The sequence below is a fragment of the Lacerta agilis genome, chromosome 5 (genome assembly GCF_009819535.1).
Source record: "Lacerta agilis isolate rLacAgi1 chromosome 5, rLacAgi1.pri, whole genome shotgun sequence".
Lineage (NCBI taxonomy): Eukaryota > Metazoa > Chordata > Lepidosauria > Squamata > Lacertidae > Lacerta > Lacerta agilis.
This window is the reverse complement of record NC_046316.1, coordinates 4,409,897-4,429,193: the sequence shown is the minus strand read 5'-3', so window position 1 is coordinate 4,429,193 and position 19,297 is coordinate 4,409,897. Positions and strand designations below refer to the sequence as shown.

General features: G+C 42.8%; 1 protein-coding gene across 1 annotated transcript in view; it reads left to right on the top strand.

The window, feature by feature from the left end:
* EFCAB6 (EF-hand calcium binding domain 6) overlaps positions 1–19,297 on the top strand; it is a 122,836-nt gene that overhangs the window by 24,342 nt on the left and 79,197 nt on the right. Inside the window, exons 6-10 of the mRNA XM_033148320.1 lie at positions 2,029–2,147; positions 9,374–9,498; positions 12,102–12,250; positions 15,387–15,497; positions 17,603–17,714. Coding sequence (XP_033004211.1) covers positions 2,029–2,147; positions 9,374–9,498; positions 12,102–12,250; positions 15,387–15,497; positions 17,603–17,714 — 616 coding nt within the window. The remainder of the gene's footprint in view (positions 1–2,028; positions 2,148–9,373; positions 9,499–12,101; positions 12,251–15,386; positions 15,498–17,602; positions 17,715–19,297) is intronic.

Here is a 19,297-nt window from a genome sequence, read left to right as displayed (position 1 = left end):
ATCTTTACTTGTTTGATGTGCCTCTCCTTTTGTATGCTTGGGATGTTCTCCAGAATTTGATCAGAACAAAACAACCCAGTTTTATAATTTGGTACATGAAATTACAGAACAGAAGCAACACTTTTCTAAAGCAGGCCAGCGGAAAACAACAAAACGTGGCTTTATTTGACAATAAATCTTGTGCTTGGCATTGCATGCTGGGATGTGATAAATCTGTTTGAATGTCACTACATCAACAGTAGTGAGTACCATCATAAAAAAGATCACAAATTTTTATTTAGAGCATTTAAAGCTGAATAAAAATGATGAAATTTATTCTCTGGAGATGTGTAACATTTATGTATGAAACAACAAACAATTTGTCTTTGGCGGATGGTAGTTCATTTGGAATTACGCTCATGGAACCTGCAAGGGGCAGAAGGAGACGAGGAAGCTTTTCAGAAAAACCTTCTCGACTTTCTCTCTTGAAGCCACCCTTTTGATTAAAGGGGTTCAGGGCAACCCCTTTATTCTATATTACTTTTGAATCCAGGCCTTTTTCAATGGCTCCGGCTCAGGGGCTTTACAGTAGGGAGAGGATGGGCAGCAAACTAGGGTTTAGTGCCTTCCAGTTGGGAAATAAACTCCCTGGGTACCTAGAATTACATATACAGTGTGGTGTAGTGGTGAAGAGTGGCAGACTCGTAATCTGGTGAACCGGGTTCGTGTCTCCGCTCCTCCACATGCAGCTGCTGGGTGACCTTGGGCTAGTCACACTTCTCTGAAGTCTCTCAGCCCCACTCACCCCATACAGTGTTTGTTGTGGGCGAGGAAGGGAAAGGAGAATGTTAGCCGCTTTGAGGCTCCTTCGGGTAATGATAAACCGGGATATCAAATCCAAACTCCTCCTCCTCCTCCTCCTCCTCTTCTTCTTTTTTTACAAAGTTGTGTTTTTTCTTTTAATTTAAAACAACAACCATTGAAGGAAAATGAGAGGTGGGGGCAGGTCTAAAGAAATCAGAAGTCAGGGCGTAATTCCTGCGGAGGGACTCTGCAGCTTCCTCCAGCCCTTATGCTGCATGATTCTAAGGATTAAGTATATGACTAAGAGCAACTGAAACACAATGTTTGTATGTTAGTTAAAAACACCCAATGGAAGGTGGGGGGGGGGGGAGAGAGGCAATGAACCTACTCAAGTCCCTGACAATATATAGTAAATGTCCAAGACTGGGAGGGCTGTAGTCCCTGAGGGTTAAAAAAATTCTCACTGTACAACACACTGTATTTTATATGTCTATAAAACGAAGAGGAACAAAATATGCCCTCACTGGTGAAATTGTCCCCTTGCTGAAGTTCACATCACTACACTTAGAAGTGGTGGAATGGCAGTGCTCACCTGACATGTGAACGGTCATGTTACTGACTGGGTGGGAGAGGTTAGTGCTGTGCAAACACCCTGGCAGGAGTACTGGATTAGCTCCGCCAACGCATTTGCGCTGCCCCAACCTCACTGTCACCTTGCCTATTGAGAACTGCCCATTGAAACCAATGGAGATAGGTTACAGGCGTGTGTGCGGCGCGCCCCACTGCCAGAAAGCCACAAATGCGGAAAAATCTCCCAGTGGAGAAAACCCCCAAAAGCAGCCCAATGGGACTGAGCATGAAATGCTGTCTGTCTGTTGGGGAGAGAGAAAAGGGAAACTGTGATGGGGTAGAGGGAGAGAATGGAATGGTCAGAACCTTGACCAGAAGCTGCCCCCCCGGCAGCTGTTTTTGCAGGGCCCCACTTGGCACAATGCAGCCCAGGCACTGCTACCAAATGAACCACCAAGGGAAATGGTTGGTCCATGGTTGAGTGATGAGCACAGCGGAGGCCCATTGCAGCTAAACAAATAGAGAAAACTGAATGTACAATTCAAAGATAAAATTTTATTCACTTCTTATTTTTAGACATATATTTAAATAAGTGTAAATATTTCATGTTTGTTCTCCCGTATATTACTCTGGATGGTTCACATTTAGAATTTTTTGTGTTGTGTTTGTCTTTAGGCTGTGGAATCGCTACTGTGTTTCTCGAACAAATACACTGAATTACAAAGAGTTTTTGCAGTTTCTTGGCATAAACCTGGACAAAAAAAAGAAAAAAGCTACAGAAAGCGAAGATTCAGGTAGGCATTTTTAGGGGAATGGGGGCATAACCTTGTCCCCCATTCATGCTTTTAGGAAGATAAGATTAATATCTGAAATATAAGCAGCTATGGTATTTGAAATAAGGAATATGTTCAACATGCTCTATACATTTGGATAAAGCTCTGACAAGAAGAGCAGTCCTTCAAACCAGTGGAGTTAACGTATTCAGCACATATACACATGGGTGTGCATTCCATGGTCTGTGACCCTGAGTTCCCTTCTCAGTTTTCCAAGCATTATGGCCATCCCAGTGGGATCTACCAACCTCCATCCCCAAACTGAGGTCCCTTTATCACTAAGGTTGCAAACCTGTATCTAGCTGTCATCAATTCAGACCATAGGCTGGGATCTCATATTTCTTCTCCCTACAGAAAAAAATATATTATACATGGAAAACCAACAGTTAGGAACAGTTTGGTATCCATGTTGCTCTGCCATAGTCAAAACAATATAAAATATAAAAAAATTCCTTCCAGTAGCACCTTAGAGACCAACTAAGTTTGTTCTTGGTAGTTGGGAAATTTTTGTGTTATGTTATATTTATGTATGTGGTTTATTTAAAATCAATAAAAAATATCTGCAAAAAAAACCCAGGTTGTGATCCAACTGCCAATATAAAATAAAATAAAAACTGGCAGTGATCTACCACAAAAAAAAGTTTGTTCTTGGTATGAGCTTTCATGTGCACGCACACTTCTTCAGATACACTGAAACAGAAACTTCTGGTTCTCTGTTTGGAATGGACTTTTTTCTATGAAGCAGCATTTAGTCATGCAAAACTACTAATGCAGTCTGAAATGTTACAGTCCATTCACAGGTTTCCCATCTCAGTGAGAACTTCTGCCCCCTGCTCCACATGCACCTTGTGAAAACCATTTCTGAAAAGCGAATCATTAATGTGTTTCATTTTATTATGCGGAATATTGCGGGCATTGGTATATGTATATTATATATATATATATATATATATATATATATATATATATATATACACACACACACACACACACACACACACAATACAGCTCCTTATGAGCACAGAATTAGTCTAAATACCTGCAACCCAAGAAGCAGTTTCTTCCATTGTATGCAGTGGCATAACAAATTTATGTATTTTCATGAGCCATGTGCTTGAATAGCCTCAGGACTTAGTTTGTGCTTGCAAGAGGAAACCTGTTTTGAGAACCAGGGTTCAGTACTTGGGCATGTGAAGGTTTAAGAGGATAGAAAGAATGTTTCTGGCCACATGCACTGCCGAGTGACCATGAACCAACCTTGCATCCTGAGCACTGGGCTCGTTGAGGATAGGGGCCTTTTTGTTATAAAACATGATTTGGTAAAATGTTTAGAAGTTACTAAAGAGGATAGACAAGGAACGCAGGAAGAGGAGACAGGAGGAAGTCCATTACAATGTGAGGAAGAAATATTAGGAATAAGATATATATGTATGTTATTATGTTTGTTTTTGTTAGTTTTTATGTAATTGTAGGTATGTGTATTTTTTGTGTTAAAAATTTTCAATAAATATTTACAAAAAAGGGAGGATAGGGGGCTTTCAGTAGTAGCAGTAATAGCAGCAGCAATAAGACTAAATAGGCCATTTCACATACAATTAACAATTTTAAAACTACCCTGCAGTGCTGGCCAGTTTTCATTATAAGTATTTATTATTATACAGCATACAGGAGTGCCAACTTGAATATAATATTGTGGGGCCCAAGTAAGCCCAGCCCCGCATAATCTGTCACATGACACAGTGCACACACACCATTTGAATGGGAATGCCTATCAAATATGTGGGGGGCCCACCCCCTCAAATATTTTATTGTGGGGGCTAAAGCCCCCACGGTCCCTACAAGCTGGCTCCTATTACAGTATGTGAGAGGGACTGAGGCTGATAATATGCTGTAGTTTAAAAGCCACCTTAGTAACTGAGAGCCAGTGTTGTGTAGTGGTTAAGAGTGGTAGACTCGTAATCTGGTGAACCGGGTTCGCGTCTCCGCTCCTCCACATGCAGCTGCTGGGTGACCTTGGGCTAGTCACACTTCTCTCAGCCCCACTCTCTTCACAGTGTGTTTGTTGTGGGGGAGGAAGGGAAAGGAGAATGTTAGCCGCTTTGAGACTCCTTCGGGTAGTGATAAAGTGGGATATCAAATCCAAACTCTTCTAACTGTGGCACTATTTCCTCTTGATAACAGAAAAAACCATACTGGTTGCCCTTCTGGAAGGGATGTTTGACTCAAAAACGTGTTGGCCATAATCTAGCAGAATTGTGTGCACCTGTGTGGTTTCCTCTTCTCGTCATTTCTTGAGGTGATATTTCAGCCAGAGACTTGCCAGGCCAAGCTCCTAGCTGCTATGTTAATTTTCAGGGCAGATGAGGTATCTTTGAACCCCACCATGTCTCATTTTTAGGAATTAAGCACCGTGCAGCCTCAGATTTCAAAACTACAGTTGTAAAATGATTGTTACAAAACATATTCTACTGGGGAGAAAGGGAAACAGATACAGAGGGAACCAAGTTGGAAGGAAATAGCGGGTGCTGAGGGGAACGAGATTGATGCTTGAAGGTAGCTTGCAGAAATGGGCCAGATCCTCAAGGAAATGAGCACTTTCATTTCACTCCCACTGAAGTGGCTGAGCACTCAAAATACCTTGTGAGAGACTCTCTAGAGGCTGTAGGATTTAATGCTGTATTCCAGTCTTGCCAGCCCCCAAACTAATGGAGAATCGTGTCACTGAAATGAAACTGGGGGGATTTTTTTTCTCTTATTTTTCTTTTCCTTTAAAAAGTATCTTTGGGGAACTTCCACGCAATTCTCTAAAATTGTGAGAGAAAAACATTTCAGTTTTTAGAAGCGGAGATCTCCTCCAAACTGCTACTTAAACTTCAGAGCAGTATTAAATATTTTATTAGTTCCATTGACGTTTTGAACATGGATGACAGCAATAGCGTTTTCCCATGCTAGTGCTGTAATATACACAAATATATTATGAGAGAAATGAAACATGGATCTCTTTTGGCACCATGAGTTGTTGTTTAGTCGTTCAGTCGTGTCCGACTCTTCGTGACCCCATGGACCAGAGCACGCCAGGCACACCTATCCTCCACTGCCTCCTGCAGTTTGGCCAAACTCATGCTAGTCGCTTCGAGAACACTGTCCAACCATCTCATCCTCTGTCATCCCCTTCTCCTTGTGCCCTCCATCTTTCCCAACATCAGGGTCTTTTCCAGAGATTCTTCTCTTCTCATGAGGTGGCCAAAGTATTGGAGCCTCAGCTTCAGGATCAGTCCTTCAGTTTATGCAAAGGTGAAACTACTTTGCATAAATTGCTGGGAGCCTTCTAGCTGCTTCTGTTCTCTTCACTGGCACAGTATTTTGGATTTTAATAGAAACGTAGGAAAAAACGTTTATATTCTTTGCTGCGGCTAAACTCATTTCTTTTTCTAAGGTTTGATTTTCATAATACAATTGGCATGTTCGTTGAGGGAGAGGGTTTTGTTGGAAAGTGCAGCAAATTGCATGAAAATAGAAAGCGTTCCTCTGTTTTGATCCACGTCATGGGTGCTAGTTAGAGATCAGAACTTTGCCTTTGGGACTTGAGGAGTGTCTGCCCCAGGCTGCATGGTTCACCTCTAACCCCTGGACTAGCAGCGGCAGCTCTTTGGGACTAGAAGCATAACTGCTTGGAAGTCTGACCTTCTTGGACTCTGGCAATAGATCTCTGGTTCTTTTTGTGTTTCCTGGGGGCGGGTTGAAGTGGGGATTGAAGTGGAGGCCTCCAGAGCAGGGATGTCATAGGATTCTGCTCTAAGTACAGTGGTACCCCGCTAGACGAATGCTTCGCTAGACGAAAAACTCGCTAGACGAAAGCATTCGTCTAGCGGGAGGCTGCCCCGCTAGACGAAAAAGTCTATGGGGCTGCCTCGCAAGACGAAAAAATTTCGTCTTTTTTTTTTTTTTTTCGTTTTGCGGAGCGCGGCTCCCATTGCCGCTCCGCAAGACGAAAACCCCGCTAGACGAAAATTTTCGCGGGACGAATTATTTTCGTCTAGCGGGGCACCACTGTAAATGCAGATATAGAGATTCCCTCTGTCCGTGTGTTTGCTGAAGTCCCTGAAGTGAATACAGTTTGCATTTGTTCACAGTGGGGTTTTCAAACCAGTAGATTAGAATCATAGAATCCTAGAGTTGGAAGAGACCACAAGGGCCACCCAGTCCAACCCCCTGCCAAGCAGGAAACACCATCAAAGCATTCCTGACAGATGGCTGTCAAGCCTCCGCTTCAAGACCTCCAAAGAAGGAGACTCCACCACACTCCTTGGCAGCAAATCCCACTGTCCAACAGCTCTCACTGTCAGGAAGTTCTTCCTAATGTTTAGGTGGAATCTTCTTTCTTGTAGTTTGAATCCGTTGCCCCGGGTCCGCTTCTCTGGAGCAGCAGAAAACAGATTATATGTAATTAACGATGTACTTTTTGACAGTTGGGTTGATGTTATCAAGCCACTCAAAAGATATTTAGAACCCTGTGGGCTGATGGCTAATTGATGGGTCGTTAGCTGCTTCATTTACATTGAAAGTGAACAGACAGGAAAGTGAATAACTGTGAAAAACAGAAGGTGTTTGTTTTTGGTTGTTTGAGGGACTGCAAAGGTGTGAGAAAGTAATTGCTGTTTTTCCTATTTCTGAAGCATTGTTTGTTGTCAGCCTATATGCCAATGGAATGCACCACTCATTGTTTTCACGTGGAAAAAAAGTAATTTTTATTGTTACCTGTGGATCCTCCACAGAAGTCCCAGACTGTTTATCAAATGGGGCCGAACCATCTGGATTAGACTGCTCAATTCCAACCACTCTAAATATGCATTTTAAAAGTAAAATTTCACTCTTCTTTTTATTACAAACTTTACTGAAAGTTTTAAAAAACAATTAAAGTGTTGTCTTCCAGGGCAAATACATGTACAGATGTTACGTTTTGTACGCACACGGCATCAAATGAGACTTGGAAAATCTTTTACGTTATAGATGAAGCTGACATCCACAGGGTATACTTCGATCTAGAGCATTACGATATTTTCTCCATAGTAGCTGCTGTGACTCAGATGGAAGGGAGATTACTGTACTATTGTTAATGAATTATATAAATTGAGACCATACAAAGTCAAACCTGTCTTTCTTTCTTATTCCTCTTATCCCCCTCCAATGGCAAGATAAGCATCCATATGTGCTATATTCCACATGCATTGGGTTCATGTTTCTGTAAAGGGGGGGCGTGTTTTCTTCCAATTGGAAGCAACTATTTTTGTCACTGCTGTAACAACAAAGAAGACCAGCTCTTTATACTTAAATTGATGGTGTCTTCCATTGACAGCAGGGCTAACATGGGATCAGTTACAAGATGTTGTAACTGATCCAAGATGGAGTCTCCTTCTTTGGAGGTATCTGTCAGGAATGCTTTGATGGTGTTTTCTGCTTGGCAGGGGGTTGGACTGGATGGCCCTTGTGGTCTCTTCCAACTCTAGGATTCTATGTTGCCCCCTCAAGTTTTCTTGACTTACAACAAAACTGTCTTTTCCTGTTGCCTGATTGAGGGGAATTTGATGGGGTGACAAAATTCACGCTGAATTGCAAAAATATAGGTAGTGAAAATGGCTGTAATCCTAACCCCCTCCATCACCACCCCCTCACACCATGCAATGTGGCTTACTCGTGAGTAGACATGGTCATAACCACAGCCTGAAAGATTATTGGTCACCCTCTCCCATCTTTGGAAGAACTATACAGTTCCCGCTGCCTTAAAAAAGCAAACAATATTTTACAGGATCCATCTCATCCAGGATCCAGTCTTTTTGCACCACTGCCTTTCGGCAAGAGATATAGAACATTTAAAGCAAGAACAAATAGATTAAAAAATAGTTTCTACCCCAGAGCTGTAACCATCTTAAATGCTGTAACCAGATAATATGACCTTGGAGAGTTGTGTTGGGTCTGTGTGTGTGTGTGTGTGTGTGTGGCTGAAAATGTGTTTTTTGTCTTGTTTTTATGGGATGGCATTCAATTTCGTTGCACTTGTACAACGTTGTACTTGTACAGTGACAATAAAGAAGTCTTATCTTACCGATGGATTTGTGACAGGCCATTAGCTAGCTGGGATAACTCAGTTGGTAGAGCATGAGACTCTTAATCTCAGGGTTGTGGGTTCAAGTCCCATGTTGGACAAAAGATTCTTACACTTCAGGGGGTTGGACTAGATGGCCCTCATGGTGCCTTCCGACTCTATGATAATATGATTTGAAGGTTGTACTTCATAACTTTGCATTTAAGATGACACCAAGTTCTTTGTTGTTTTTACTCCCCGGAAATTAATTCAACTTTGAAAAGGGGCATGTGGGGAAGACAATTCATTTGTAAACAAGTGTAGCATGGGGGCACAGAACACAGCAAAGCAAGGACCCCAAATACATATAACCCTGCCATAGCAAACAGCGGGGTGGAGAGCAATGTTTGGGGTGGAAGTAGAACAGCAGCAGATTGAAACCAGCTCACTTTATGCTGAATGGATGATTTCTAATTACCAATTTGTCATTCTGCTCCCAGTGGGAATCATCTATGGGAGACCTGGAGTTTGGAATAGGCCTAAGAGTAACATTAGGAAATTTGGGACCATTCTGAATCCACCCCATATTAGCTCTCTTGTAGGTGAATCAGTGCTTAATTGACCCCGAGATGCTTGCCTGTCTTTACTCAACTGGGCAAACTCCTAGAACAAATTTTCCTGGACAAATTTGTTGTGAAGAATTTCATTACGTTTCATTCTCCTCCCTGCAAAGTCACCCCTCAACTGTCCACAGTGCAAAAGAAGGGAGGCAGTTTTGAGCCTCTTTTGTGAATGATATCCAACTGCCCCACAACATTTGTGCTGAACTTTTGGCCTTTCAAAATAGTGGCCAAGCGCTCTCAGCCTCTGGCTCTCATACAGAAATGTGGACACAGCAGGTAACACTGGCTTGTACATCATTGCAGCATGAAGTGAAATGACTCTGTACCTCAGATCTGCAATATGAGATAGTTATGCTGGCCTACTACTAGGACAACGTATGTCAAATGCTTTGAACAGTCAAAAACAGTATATAAATGCTAAGTGGAGTAATGTTAAAAGAATGCTAGTTGCAGTTTTGCTAAACTATAGTTTTCCTTAACAGTGCAGAACCAGAATGAGCCGCCTGAAAAGAAGGAAAGCAAATCAAAACTACCCTTGGCAAATACGGCTGGATATAATTTGACAAAAATCCATCTAGATGACACTGCGAAGAGGTTTCGGGAAAAGGTGAGCCTGGTGAAAAATGCAAGGAAGTGTTGTTGTTTTTTACACAGGTCAACAAGTGAAGGTAAATTGCTGGCATGTTGGTGTTGTTGAAATCCTCCATCAGTTCAGTACCATTGCAGCTTTGGTCAGTGATACATGGATTTTCTCTCCTTTTTTTCTTTTAACAAGCCCCTTTCCCATGCTAGCAATCAGGCCACCCCTCCTAAATATCTAGGAAATTGCCAAAATACTTGGAAACAGGGGAAGCAGGGAAGATAAGAAGGCAGGTAGCAAGTGAAGGTTCAGAACTGTTGTGGGGGCAGGGCCCACAGGCCCACTGCAGTCTTATATGGGGATCATTTAGTTAGCGCTAGTTTTGGCCCTATCATCAGGCAGGAACAGGAGATTTTGATACCATCAAAGTGCAATAGATTCTCAGCGTTTTAAAGTTTTGCCTCGAGTACCAGCATTAGGCAAAATGGGGGGGGGGGGAGGAAACTTGCTGGGGAGAAAGGGCCTTCAAGGAAACATAGCTCTCAAGTCCTAGCCAGTGTGGTGTAGTGGTTAAGAGCGGCAGACTCGTAATCTGGTGAACCGGGTTCGCGTCTCCTCTCCTCCACATGCAGCTGCTGGGTGACCTTGGGCTAGTCACACTTCTCTGAAGTCTCTTAGCCCCACTCACCTCACAGAGTGTTTGTTGTCGGGGAGGAAGGGAAAGGAGAACGTGAGCCGCTTTGAGACTCCTTCGGGTAGTGAAAAGCGGGATATCAAATCCAAACTCTTCTTCTTCTCCTATGCATAGGGGAAGGAGGTTTCCCAACTGATCAGGGTGTCGGGTCATGGTAATATTTGAAACAAGCGCCACCCATGCTGTGATGCAACACTCTTGTATGCAGGGTTATAGCCATGTGGACACAATGCATCTTCAACTCCGAGCCTTTGCAACATTTCAACTTTAGCTCGTGATCCTTGAATAAGGAGGTGTTTTTCTTAATCTAGTACTGGCCTATCGAGCCCATACCAAGTTGTTGACACAGATCGGGACCTGAGGGTCCTGAGGTCCACCTCCTCCCATACGTCCCAGCCCATGCACTCGGATCAACACCACTGCTCCTGCAACAGGTTTGTGCCACCATCTGAGGTGTACCAATAAAAAACAGACCGAGACCTCAGGCCAATATAAGTCTGTTGGTCTGTTTTTTTTTATTGGTGCATTTACTAACAAGAACTCCAATTTATTTAACCACCTGAGGTGTGGCATGAATACAGTCGGCAGGGCTTTTTCATCTGGGTGGGAATAGGGCTTCATTTGCAAAGCACCCTTCAGGTATAGGTTGAAGTGTCTGAACAGTGGCTCTACCCTGATAGCAAAAGCCTTAGAAGGGAGAAAATATGTGTTTAGACGACTTCTGCCATTTCTTATCATTTCTGTGTGCTCATTCACCCATAATGGTCTCAAGTATTTATACAGTACTAGCTGGCCCGGCCACGCGTTGCTGTGGGTTTTTTCTTTCTTTTTTTTCCTTTTTAAAATTCTCCTGACCCTGAGAGTATTCTGGAAGCTCCTGTTTTCATTCTTCCCTGTACCTTTAGAGCAGGGGTCAGCAACCTTTTTCAGCTGTGGGCCGGTCCACTTTCCCTCAGACCATGTGGTAGGCCGGACTATATTTTGGGGGGGGGGGAATGAACTAATTCCTATGCCCCACAAATAACCCAGAGATGCCTTTTACATGCAAAGCTGCAGCGGCCATTTTAAGTGAGGGCACTGGCGACCTTAAAGAGCATTCTCCCCCACCCCAGTCCCAAAATTACCCAGTCCCAAAATCACGCACCCCAGCGACACAATCCCCTCAGAGCTGGTCTTACTCTGCAACCTCTCAGGCATGCCTCCTGCTCCGTGGTTTTTTTTTTTTTTTCTCGGCGCATGCGAAGCTGCGGCGGCCATTTTAGGTGAGGGCACAGGCATTGTTGCTCTGGCCAGGTCTGATGATATCGACAGGCAATCCGCCTTTCTATTGGATGCTGTTGGAGTCTTCATTCCTTTTGCTGGTGAGGTATAATAGGCGCGCCACTTCCCCCCCTTTATCCTTTATTTTAGGTATGACAGGTGTGGTTTTTTTTAAAAAAAATATTATGCCAGATCCTTACTTGATGGTCAAGTTACGCTTTGTCCTAATTTGATGCTGTTTGGTGCAGCGGTTACGGAGAAAAGAGGTTTCCGGCGTACACGCAATGGGAACATTTTTATATATATAGATGCTGTCCTGATCACTGCGTACGTCAACACTTTCCAATCATTTTCTAATTCCAATGGCGTGTTTTAATAATCCCAGTTGTGGCGTTGATAGCTTCAGCTGGCTGGTTGTCTATGCGATTTGCTTCATGAACACTGAATAAATTGTAATAAGAGAAGATTCTTCCACTTCTGGAGTTCATCTGCCTTGCCACTTGAACCTATGTGAGGAAGAAGACTGCGGTCATTGAGGTTCTCAATTAAACATTTGATGAACGCAGCCTGCAGCACAAGCTTTGTGATCATTTCCGGGAGGTTGTGGGTCTTGTAAACTACTACTGCCTAAAAAAAAATCTTAGGAGGGAAACACTATAAATTGTATTCTTTACAGCTGCGTGTAGTCTATGAGGACATTGTGAAAGCCTTCAGAGCATTTGATGTTGGACGGAGTGGATTTGTTACTCTGGAATATTTAAAATCAGTCCTTAGTACCTTTATATTTCCAATACAAAGTGATGTTTTTCAAGAGCTAATGAACAGGTAAGTGTTAGCCTGTTTTTCCTTTGGATATATTCTACCAACAAAACCCTATTTCATCCTTTTGACATGTTGTTTTCATAATGCTGCTTGTTTGATCTGGTGATGTATTTCGTAGATTTTGCTGTGTAGAACCTGAGGTCCAGTTTACAGGACCTTCCATGGTTGGCTATCCCTGCCACATCAGTAGAACAGTAAATGCCCCCAATTAGTTAACTCCATCCAGTTATTTATGTCATTTTGACATTACTGAAGAAAGGAGCTTGAAGAACCAGAAGGGAGGCCATGAATGGGATTTTCATAGCATCCCAGAATTGTAGAGTTGGAAGGGACCCCGAGGGTCATCTAGTCCAACCCCCTGCAATGCAGGAATCTCAACAAGCTGTCCCCAATCCAATCTGAAACCCTTCTTAGCTTTCCAAATGTGCTGGCAGTTTTACTGCTGCACCACTAGGTCTTATCTTATAAGCCATTTTGAGGGCTTCACTGAGGCTATAAGTCTTTACATATACATTTGTGTGTGTGTGTGTGTGTGTGTGTGTTTGTGTGTGTATAAAAATAACATATTACTGCTATTTGGAAATACAAACATGAAACAAATGAAATAAAATAGTAAGACACAACGTGTCCATTTGGATGGAATTCTAGTGAAATTGAATTCTGTGAAGTAGAAGAAAAGAATGAGCTGTGGAAACCAGTGCACAATTCATTATGTGCTCCTTTGAAGTTTAAATGCCTCACCGCTAATAAACATTTCATACTAGTGTGTGCTGAGGGAGAGAGTCTGAATCTGCCATGACCTTATTACATTGCACATTCACCAAATAAATCATAAATGACTTGGAGTAATTCACTACCAACTGTAGTGAGGATCAATTACTTCTTTGCAGAAGATATTGCTGCTACTGTTCTGTCACTTCAATTTTTTTTGCCCTTAAATGCATCCACATAATTGTGACAATCTCTGCTTACAGTTTTCCAGGGGGAACCTTTTCTCCTTCTAAGCATGGGGAAACACAGTGTCATTTTAATGATGCTATAAACAGAGGTGTCCTAGTCTGCAACTGATATTTCAGGTGATACAGCTCAGATAATGCAATCCCAGAGCTGTGAATTCAGTGACAAAGACCATCCTCTGGCTTTTTCAAGAATAAAAGTTAATCCTGTTGAAAAGATTTAAAATGAATTTTGCCCTCTGCTCTGAGGGTGCTCAACATATTGGGACCTACTTTTAAATATTCCTCCCATTTTACACGAGGTGGTAGGGAAACATTTGTAATATTTATTACATGAATGTAATAGTTATGCATGAACGTTTTATGGATGTCTCTTTTTTTAGACATTTTAATGGTATAAAATCTTGAATTGTATATGATCAGCTCATGTTCTGCTGGAGAATATTTCTTAGAATGGTATTGATTACCATGTAAAGTTCTCCCTTGCCCATTGCCTCTCCTTAATTTTGCCACTGAGATCTGCTTACCCTTGATTTCTGAAATGAAATAACCACAGAAAAGAGAGCAAACACTACAGAAAATAAAACTTTTTTTTGCAGTTCACAGGCCACATCCATCTAAGGTTGATTGCCATTAATTTAGCCATAAGTATATTAATGCAAGTCCATGTTTGTCACCAGACCCTCATAGCTCAGGCCTAGAGTGTTTTGTTCCTGGAGGCAGGTATGGATAAAGTACAGCGATTCTGTTGGTGTACTATCCACCAAAGCTGCCCAATGGTCTTTTAGCTTGAGCTGGTAGAGGTAGTCTCAGATTTGGTGTTGAGTATCCTCAGCTTATTGGTCCTCTCTATTAGAGCGAGTGGTCCCAGCCACCGTAGTTATGAATCCACACTTTAAAATATGTTTTGGACCAAATAACTATAACAGCTCTTGAGCAATTGAGGACTTTCCCTTTGGGGGGGGGGCAAGGTGCTTGAGTGGCTGCACAATTTCTGACCCCAGGCGATGGAACAAATTCTCTAACCCCATTTCAATCTACTGCTTGGTTGCCTTGTTGGACGTGAGAAGGGTTAGTGATGGGGTAGTACAATGCTGTTGCTTCTCCTGGATCTCAAACATGGTATCTTCTAGATTGCCTGCCTGGGATGAAAATAAAGGTAAAGGGACCCCTGACAATTAAGTCCAGTCGCGAACGACTCTGGGGTTGCTGCGCTCATCTCGCTTTAAAGGCCGAGGGAGCCGGCATTTGTCCGCTTCTGCAGACAGTTTTTTCAGGTCATGTGGCCAGCATGACTAAGCCGTTTCTGGCGAAACCAGAGCAGCGCACGGAAATGCTGTTTACCTTCCCGCCGGAGTGGTACCTATTTTTCTACTTGCACTTTGATGTGCTTTCGAACTGCTAGGTTGGCAGGAGCAGGGACCGAACAACGGGTGATCAGCCCGTCGCAGGGATTCGAACCGCCGACCTTTCGATTGGCAAGCCCAAGCGGCACAGTGGTTTAACCCACAGTGCCACCCGCATCCCCTAGGGATGAAAATAAGGAGGCACCCTATTTGCCATATTTGTGATTCTGTTCCTCCCTAGTGGGAAGGTGGTCCTGGGGTACTTGAGTTTGGTGCAATGGTATTCCAAAGGGTTCTATCTTGTTTTCTGTACTATTCAATGCCTACATGAAACTACTGGGCAAAGTTGTCTGTGATGTTTTACACCAGAATCAGAAGATTAGAGGTGATGAACTGGAGCCCAGGCTAATAAATGGAAACTTATTCCAGGTAGCTGAAGCTACTGTTAGTTGATGGTTTAGGGATATCACTGATTCTGGACTGTGTTGCCCTTTGCTCCTTAAATAACAGTTTCATAGCTTGAGTTTCTGTTAGATCCAGCTTATATTTTGGATCCCAAGGTGCCATCCATGGAATGAAGAGCCATTCGTCAGCATTGACTGGTGTAGCAACTGTAGCCCTTGCTAAAATAAGATAACCTTGTTCAGTTATCAAAAGTTCACATGCATACTGTAGTAAAACCTATTCTACTGTCTCAGGGCCCCACCACTACATAGGACAGTGTAGACTCAGATGACAGATTCTGTCCAGATTCACAACTCAGTTTTGATAATTTTCATGTAATCTTATTGATACAATACAGTTTTAAACGTATGTGCATTTTTTTTAATTTACCAGGTTTGGAATAAAAATTTCCAAAAATATGGCATGGGAGAAATTTTTAGACAGGTTTCAAGACCCCATGACATTTGATACAGGCCTGGCAGCTCCTACGAGGAAACACCACAGGTAAGGGAGGAGTTCCATTTTTTGTTCTTAGCCCAGAGTTCTGCTGGGGTACCAACCTTGTGTTTGCCATGGAGGATACACTTGAAAATAGGCCACAGCAAATCCTGGCTCCATCACAAGCATAACTATGTGATACTTATGTTCATTCCATTAAATATTTTAGACGTTGTTGTTGTTTAGTCGTTTAGTTGTGTCCGACTCTTTGTGACTCCATGGACCAGAGCACGCCAGGCACTCCTGTCTTCCACTGCCTCCCGCAGTTTGGTCAGACTCATGTTGGTAGCAAAGGTAAAGGTACCCCTGACCGTTAGGTCCAGTCATGGGCGACTCTGGGGTTGCACATTCATCTCACTTTACTGGCCGAGGGAGCCGGCGTACAGCTTCCGGGTCATGTGACCAGCATGACTAAGCCGCTTCTGGCCAGCCAGAGCGGCACACGGAAACACCATTTACCTTTCCGCTGCAGTGGTACCTATTTATCTACTTGCACTTTGACGTGCTTTCAAACTGCTAGGTGGGCAGGAGCTGGAACCAAGCAACGGGAGCTCACCCCATCGCGGGGATTCAAACTGCTGACCTGATCGGTAAGCCCTAGGCTCTGTGGTTTAGACCATTTTAGACATACATAACACTTAAAACTTCATAGGAGGTGTTTACCAATGTCTCAAGAGGTCCAAGAAATAATGTGGAACCCTGTTCCTCAAATAATTTGCTGCAGTGGTTTTAAGACTTTCTACTGTCGCTGGCTTGCTTACCCCCATGTTTTTATGGAATCCCTGTGCGTTTTTAGGATTGTGGGTCCTGGGTTACTTTGTGTGAACTGGTAGTATGATCTGGAAAACACTCAACACTCTCCTGCATCTGCCTATTGCAGGGAAATATCAGCAAAGGTTGATCCTAATCAAGTTGTCCTACCTTCTCTAATGTGCCCACCCCCGAGAATTTTTGGACACTTAACTTTCACCAGCCCCAGCCATCATAGTCATGTTAAAGGGGAATGTGCCCACCATTACTGATCTTTCATTGAGGAACCTCTAGTAAGCTTCTCAAGAACCTCACACAGTTTGAAAACCACTGCTTTGCAGTATATGGTTGTCACCCGGAGGCTGGGTTTTGGAGACCCTTTTCCTAGCTTTCATGCAGTTGCATAAGCTTACTGTAGACATTTAATATCTTTAGTTATTTATATGATTTTTTTTTCCACAGCTGTGACCAAAGTAGTCCACAGCAAGCTATCAGCTTACGATAAAAATACATAACATTTGAAAAACAGCTTGTTACATAAACCATACATACATACAGAACATAAAATACATTTGAACAAGGGAACAAAAACAATTCACTATACTTAGGATAAATTCAGTATTAATAATTAATAATTCTGTATTACTATATAATCATCTAGACTTAATATACAAGAAGTAGAGAACAAAATCAAAAGTAACAAGCCAATAAAGAAATAAAAATAAAACTTATTCATGGCCACATTGGGAATACTGTCACCTCAAAAAGAATGTGGTAGGACTGGCAAATCTTCAGAAAAGGGCAACCAAAATGATCAAGGGGATAGAGAAACTGCCCCGTGGGGGAAGGTTGCAGCATTTGGGGGTTTTAGTGTAGAAAAAAAGGTAGATAAGCAACATTATAAAAGTGTATAAAATTCTGAACTGTATGGAAAGAATCAACAGAGAAAAGTTGTTTCCATTTTCATAACACTAGAATTTGTGGACTCCCAACAAAGCTGAGTGTGAGACAATTTCAGGACAGACAAGAATCTCTTCACACAGCCCTGTTCTGGCTCCCACTCTCAGACACAGCACTTGGACTCCTGGCTCAATTGTCCCCGAAAGCATTATTCCACTACACGGCCTAGATATAGATCAAGATACTGGTTACAGTGATGGCCAAACTTGGCCCTCCAGCTGTTTCTGGACTACAATTACCATCATCCCTAGCTAACAGAACCAGGGATGATGGGAGTTGTAGTCCCAAGAGCAGAGCTTTAAGACACATGGCTACCTAAGACATCGTCTCAACACCTAACATGCCCCCTTTGTTCTCCTTTTGAGGAGTGAATTCAAGTCGCTGTCGTCTTCTTCTTACAGAATAAGAAAGTTGGACCAAGATGTGTCGAGTGACCGTATTCTCTTAAAGCTGCACGGACATATTCAAGATGCTTATTTATCTCTGAAGAAGGCCTTCCTTATGCTGGACAGAGTGAGAGCGGTTGCTTATGAATGCTACCTATCTTTTCTTTGCTCCCCCCTGGGAGGCCCTTCATATATCTTTAATTTCCATCTCAAGAATTTAGCTGCACCAGGTTTGCCTCACAGCGATGCATTATTATGTGTAATAATAACCCATGCAGCAGTAGGTCCGTAGTCAGAAATTCTGGGAGACCCTGGGATTAGGCCCAAGCTATCTGAAAGATCATTTCCCCCTCATATGAACCTATCCAGTTTCTGAGACCTTCAGGAGGGGCCCTTTTCTTGGCCCTGCTTCCCCCATAGGCACACATGGCAGGGACCCAGACTCTGGAAGGCCCTCCCCGGAGAAGCCAGACTGGCTCCCTCCTTGTCCTTATGCCAGCTGGTGAAGACCTTCCTGTTCCAACAGGCTTTTGGGAACTGAGGGCTTGTAATGAAAGAGCCGGCTGTGCTGTTTTCATTGTAATTATCTGTATAGTTTTAATATACTGTACCATTCACATCTGTATATTAATGTTTAATTGTTTTTTTTAATAATTCCCCCTGCCCTGTGTATTTAGCTGTTCTTATTTCACCTGTAAGTCGCTTTGAGTCCCTGTCAGGAAAGTCAGATGGGATGTAAATAAATTTATACTACTAATAAGCCCAGAATGAGAGGGGTCCTCATACTTCAGTGTGAAACAGAAAGAACCAAAGCACGGGCGGTCTCATATGCTACATTTAAAGTTGTCTGATTTTTGTTAAATAATTTACATTACATAGAACTTAATCATAGAATCACAGAGTCAAGGAATTGTGGAGTTGGAAGGGACCCAAGGGTCATCTAGTCCAACCCTCTGTAATGCAGGAACCTCAACTTGACCATACATCGCTGAGAGCCATCCAACCTCAGCTTAAAAAGCTCCAAGGAAAGAGAGTCTTCCACCTCCCCAGAGAGTCTATTCTATAAAGCAGGGGTGGCCAACTCTGAAGAGACTGTGATCTACTCACAGAGTTAAAATCTGGCAGTGATCTACCCCCTTTTGGGGGGTTCAGGTCAGAGTTAAGCTTTTTTTTAGGAAGGAGCAAGGCCCATTTTTTAGGGGTTCATGTCAGAGTTGTTGAGCTTTTCTGAGGCGGGAGGAATGCCCTGGGTTTTTTTGGGGGGGGTGAAGGGCTAAAATGTTGATCACTTTTTAGGGGAGCCAAAGTTGTTGAGCTTCTTTGGGGGGAGCCAGTGATCTACCAGTGTTCTACCACAGATGTCCAGTGATCTACCAGTAGATCACGATCTACCTGTTGGATGTGCCTGCTATAAAGTGATCAGCCAGATCACTGGAAGTTAGAAACAGATTTTTGAGAAGCTGGTGTAATGTCTGTGAATAAAAAGGCTTCAGACTTGATTTTTTAAAAAGTCAAGCTGAAAATCCACAGGGGGAACTTTTCAGTGCTTTTGGGATAGGTTGAAAACCTGAACGCTTGTGTAAATCTTTGGGATCAGGTGAAATACTTTCAGGTAGGGATATGAAAGTGTGTTGGAGGGTTGCGGTTACTTAAATTTCAACAAGTTGACTGAGGATTTGTAGAGATGGCTGCCCCTTCCTTCCCAGGGCC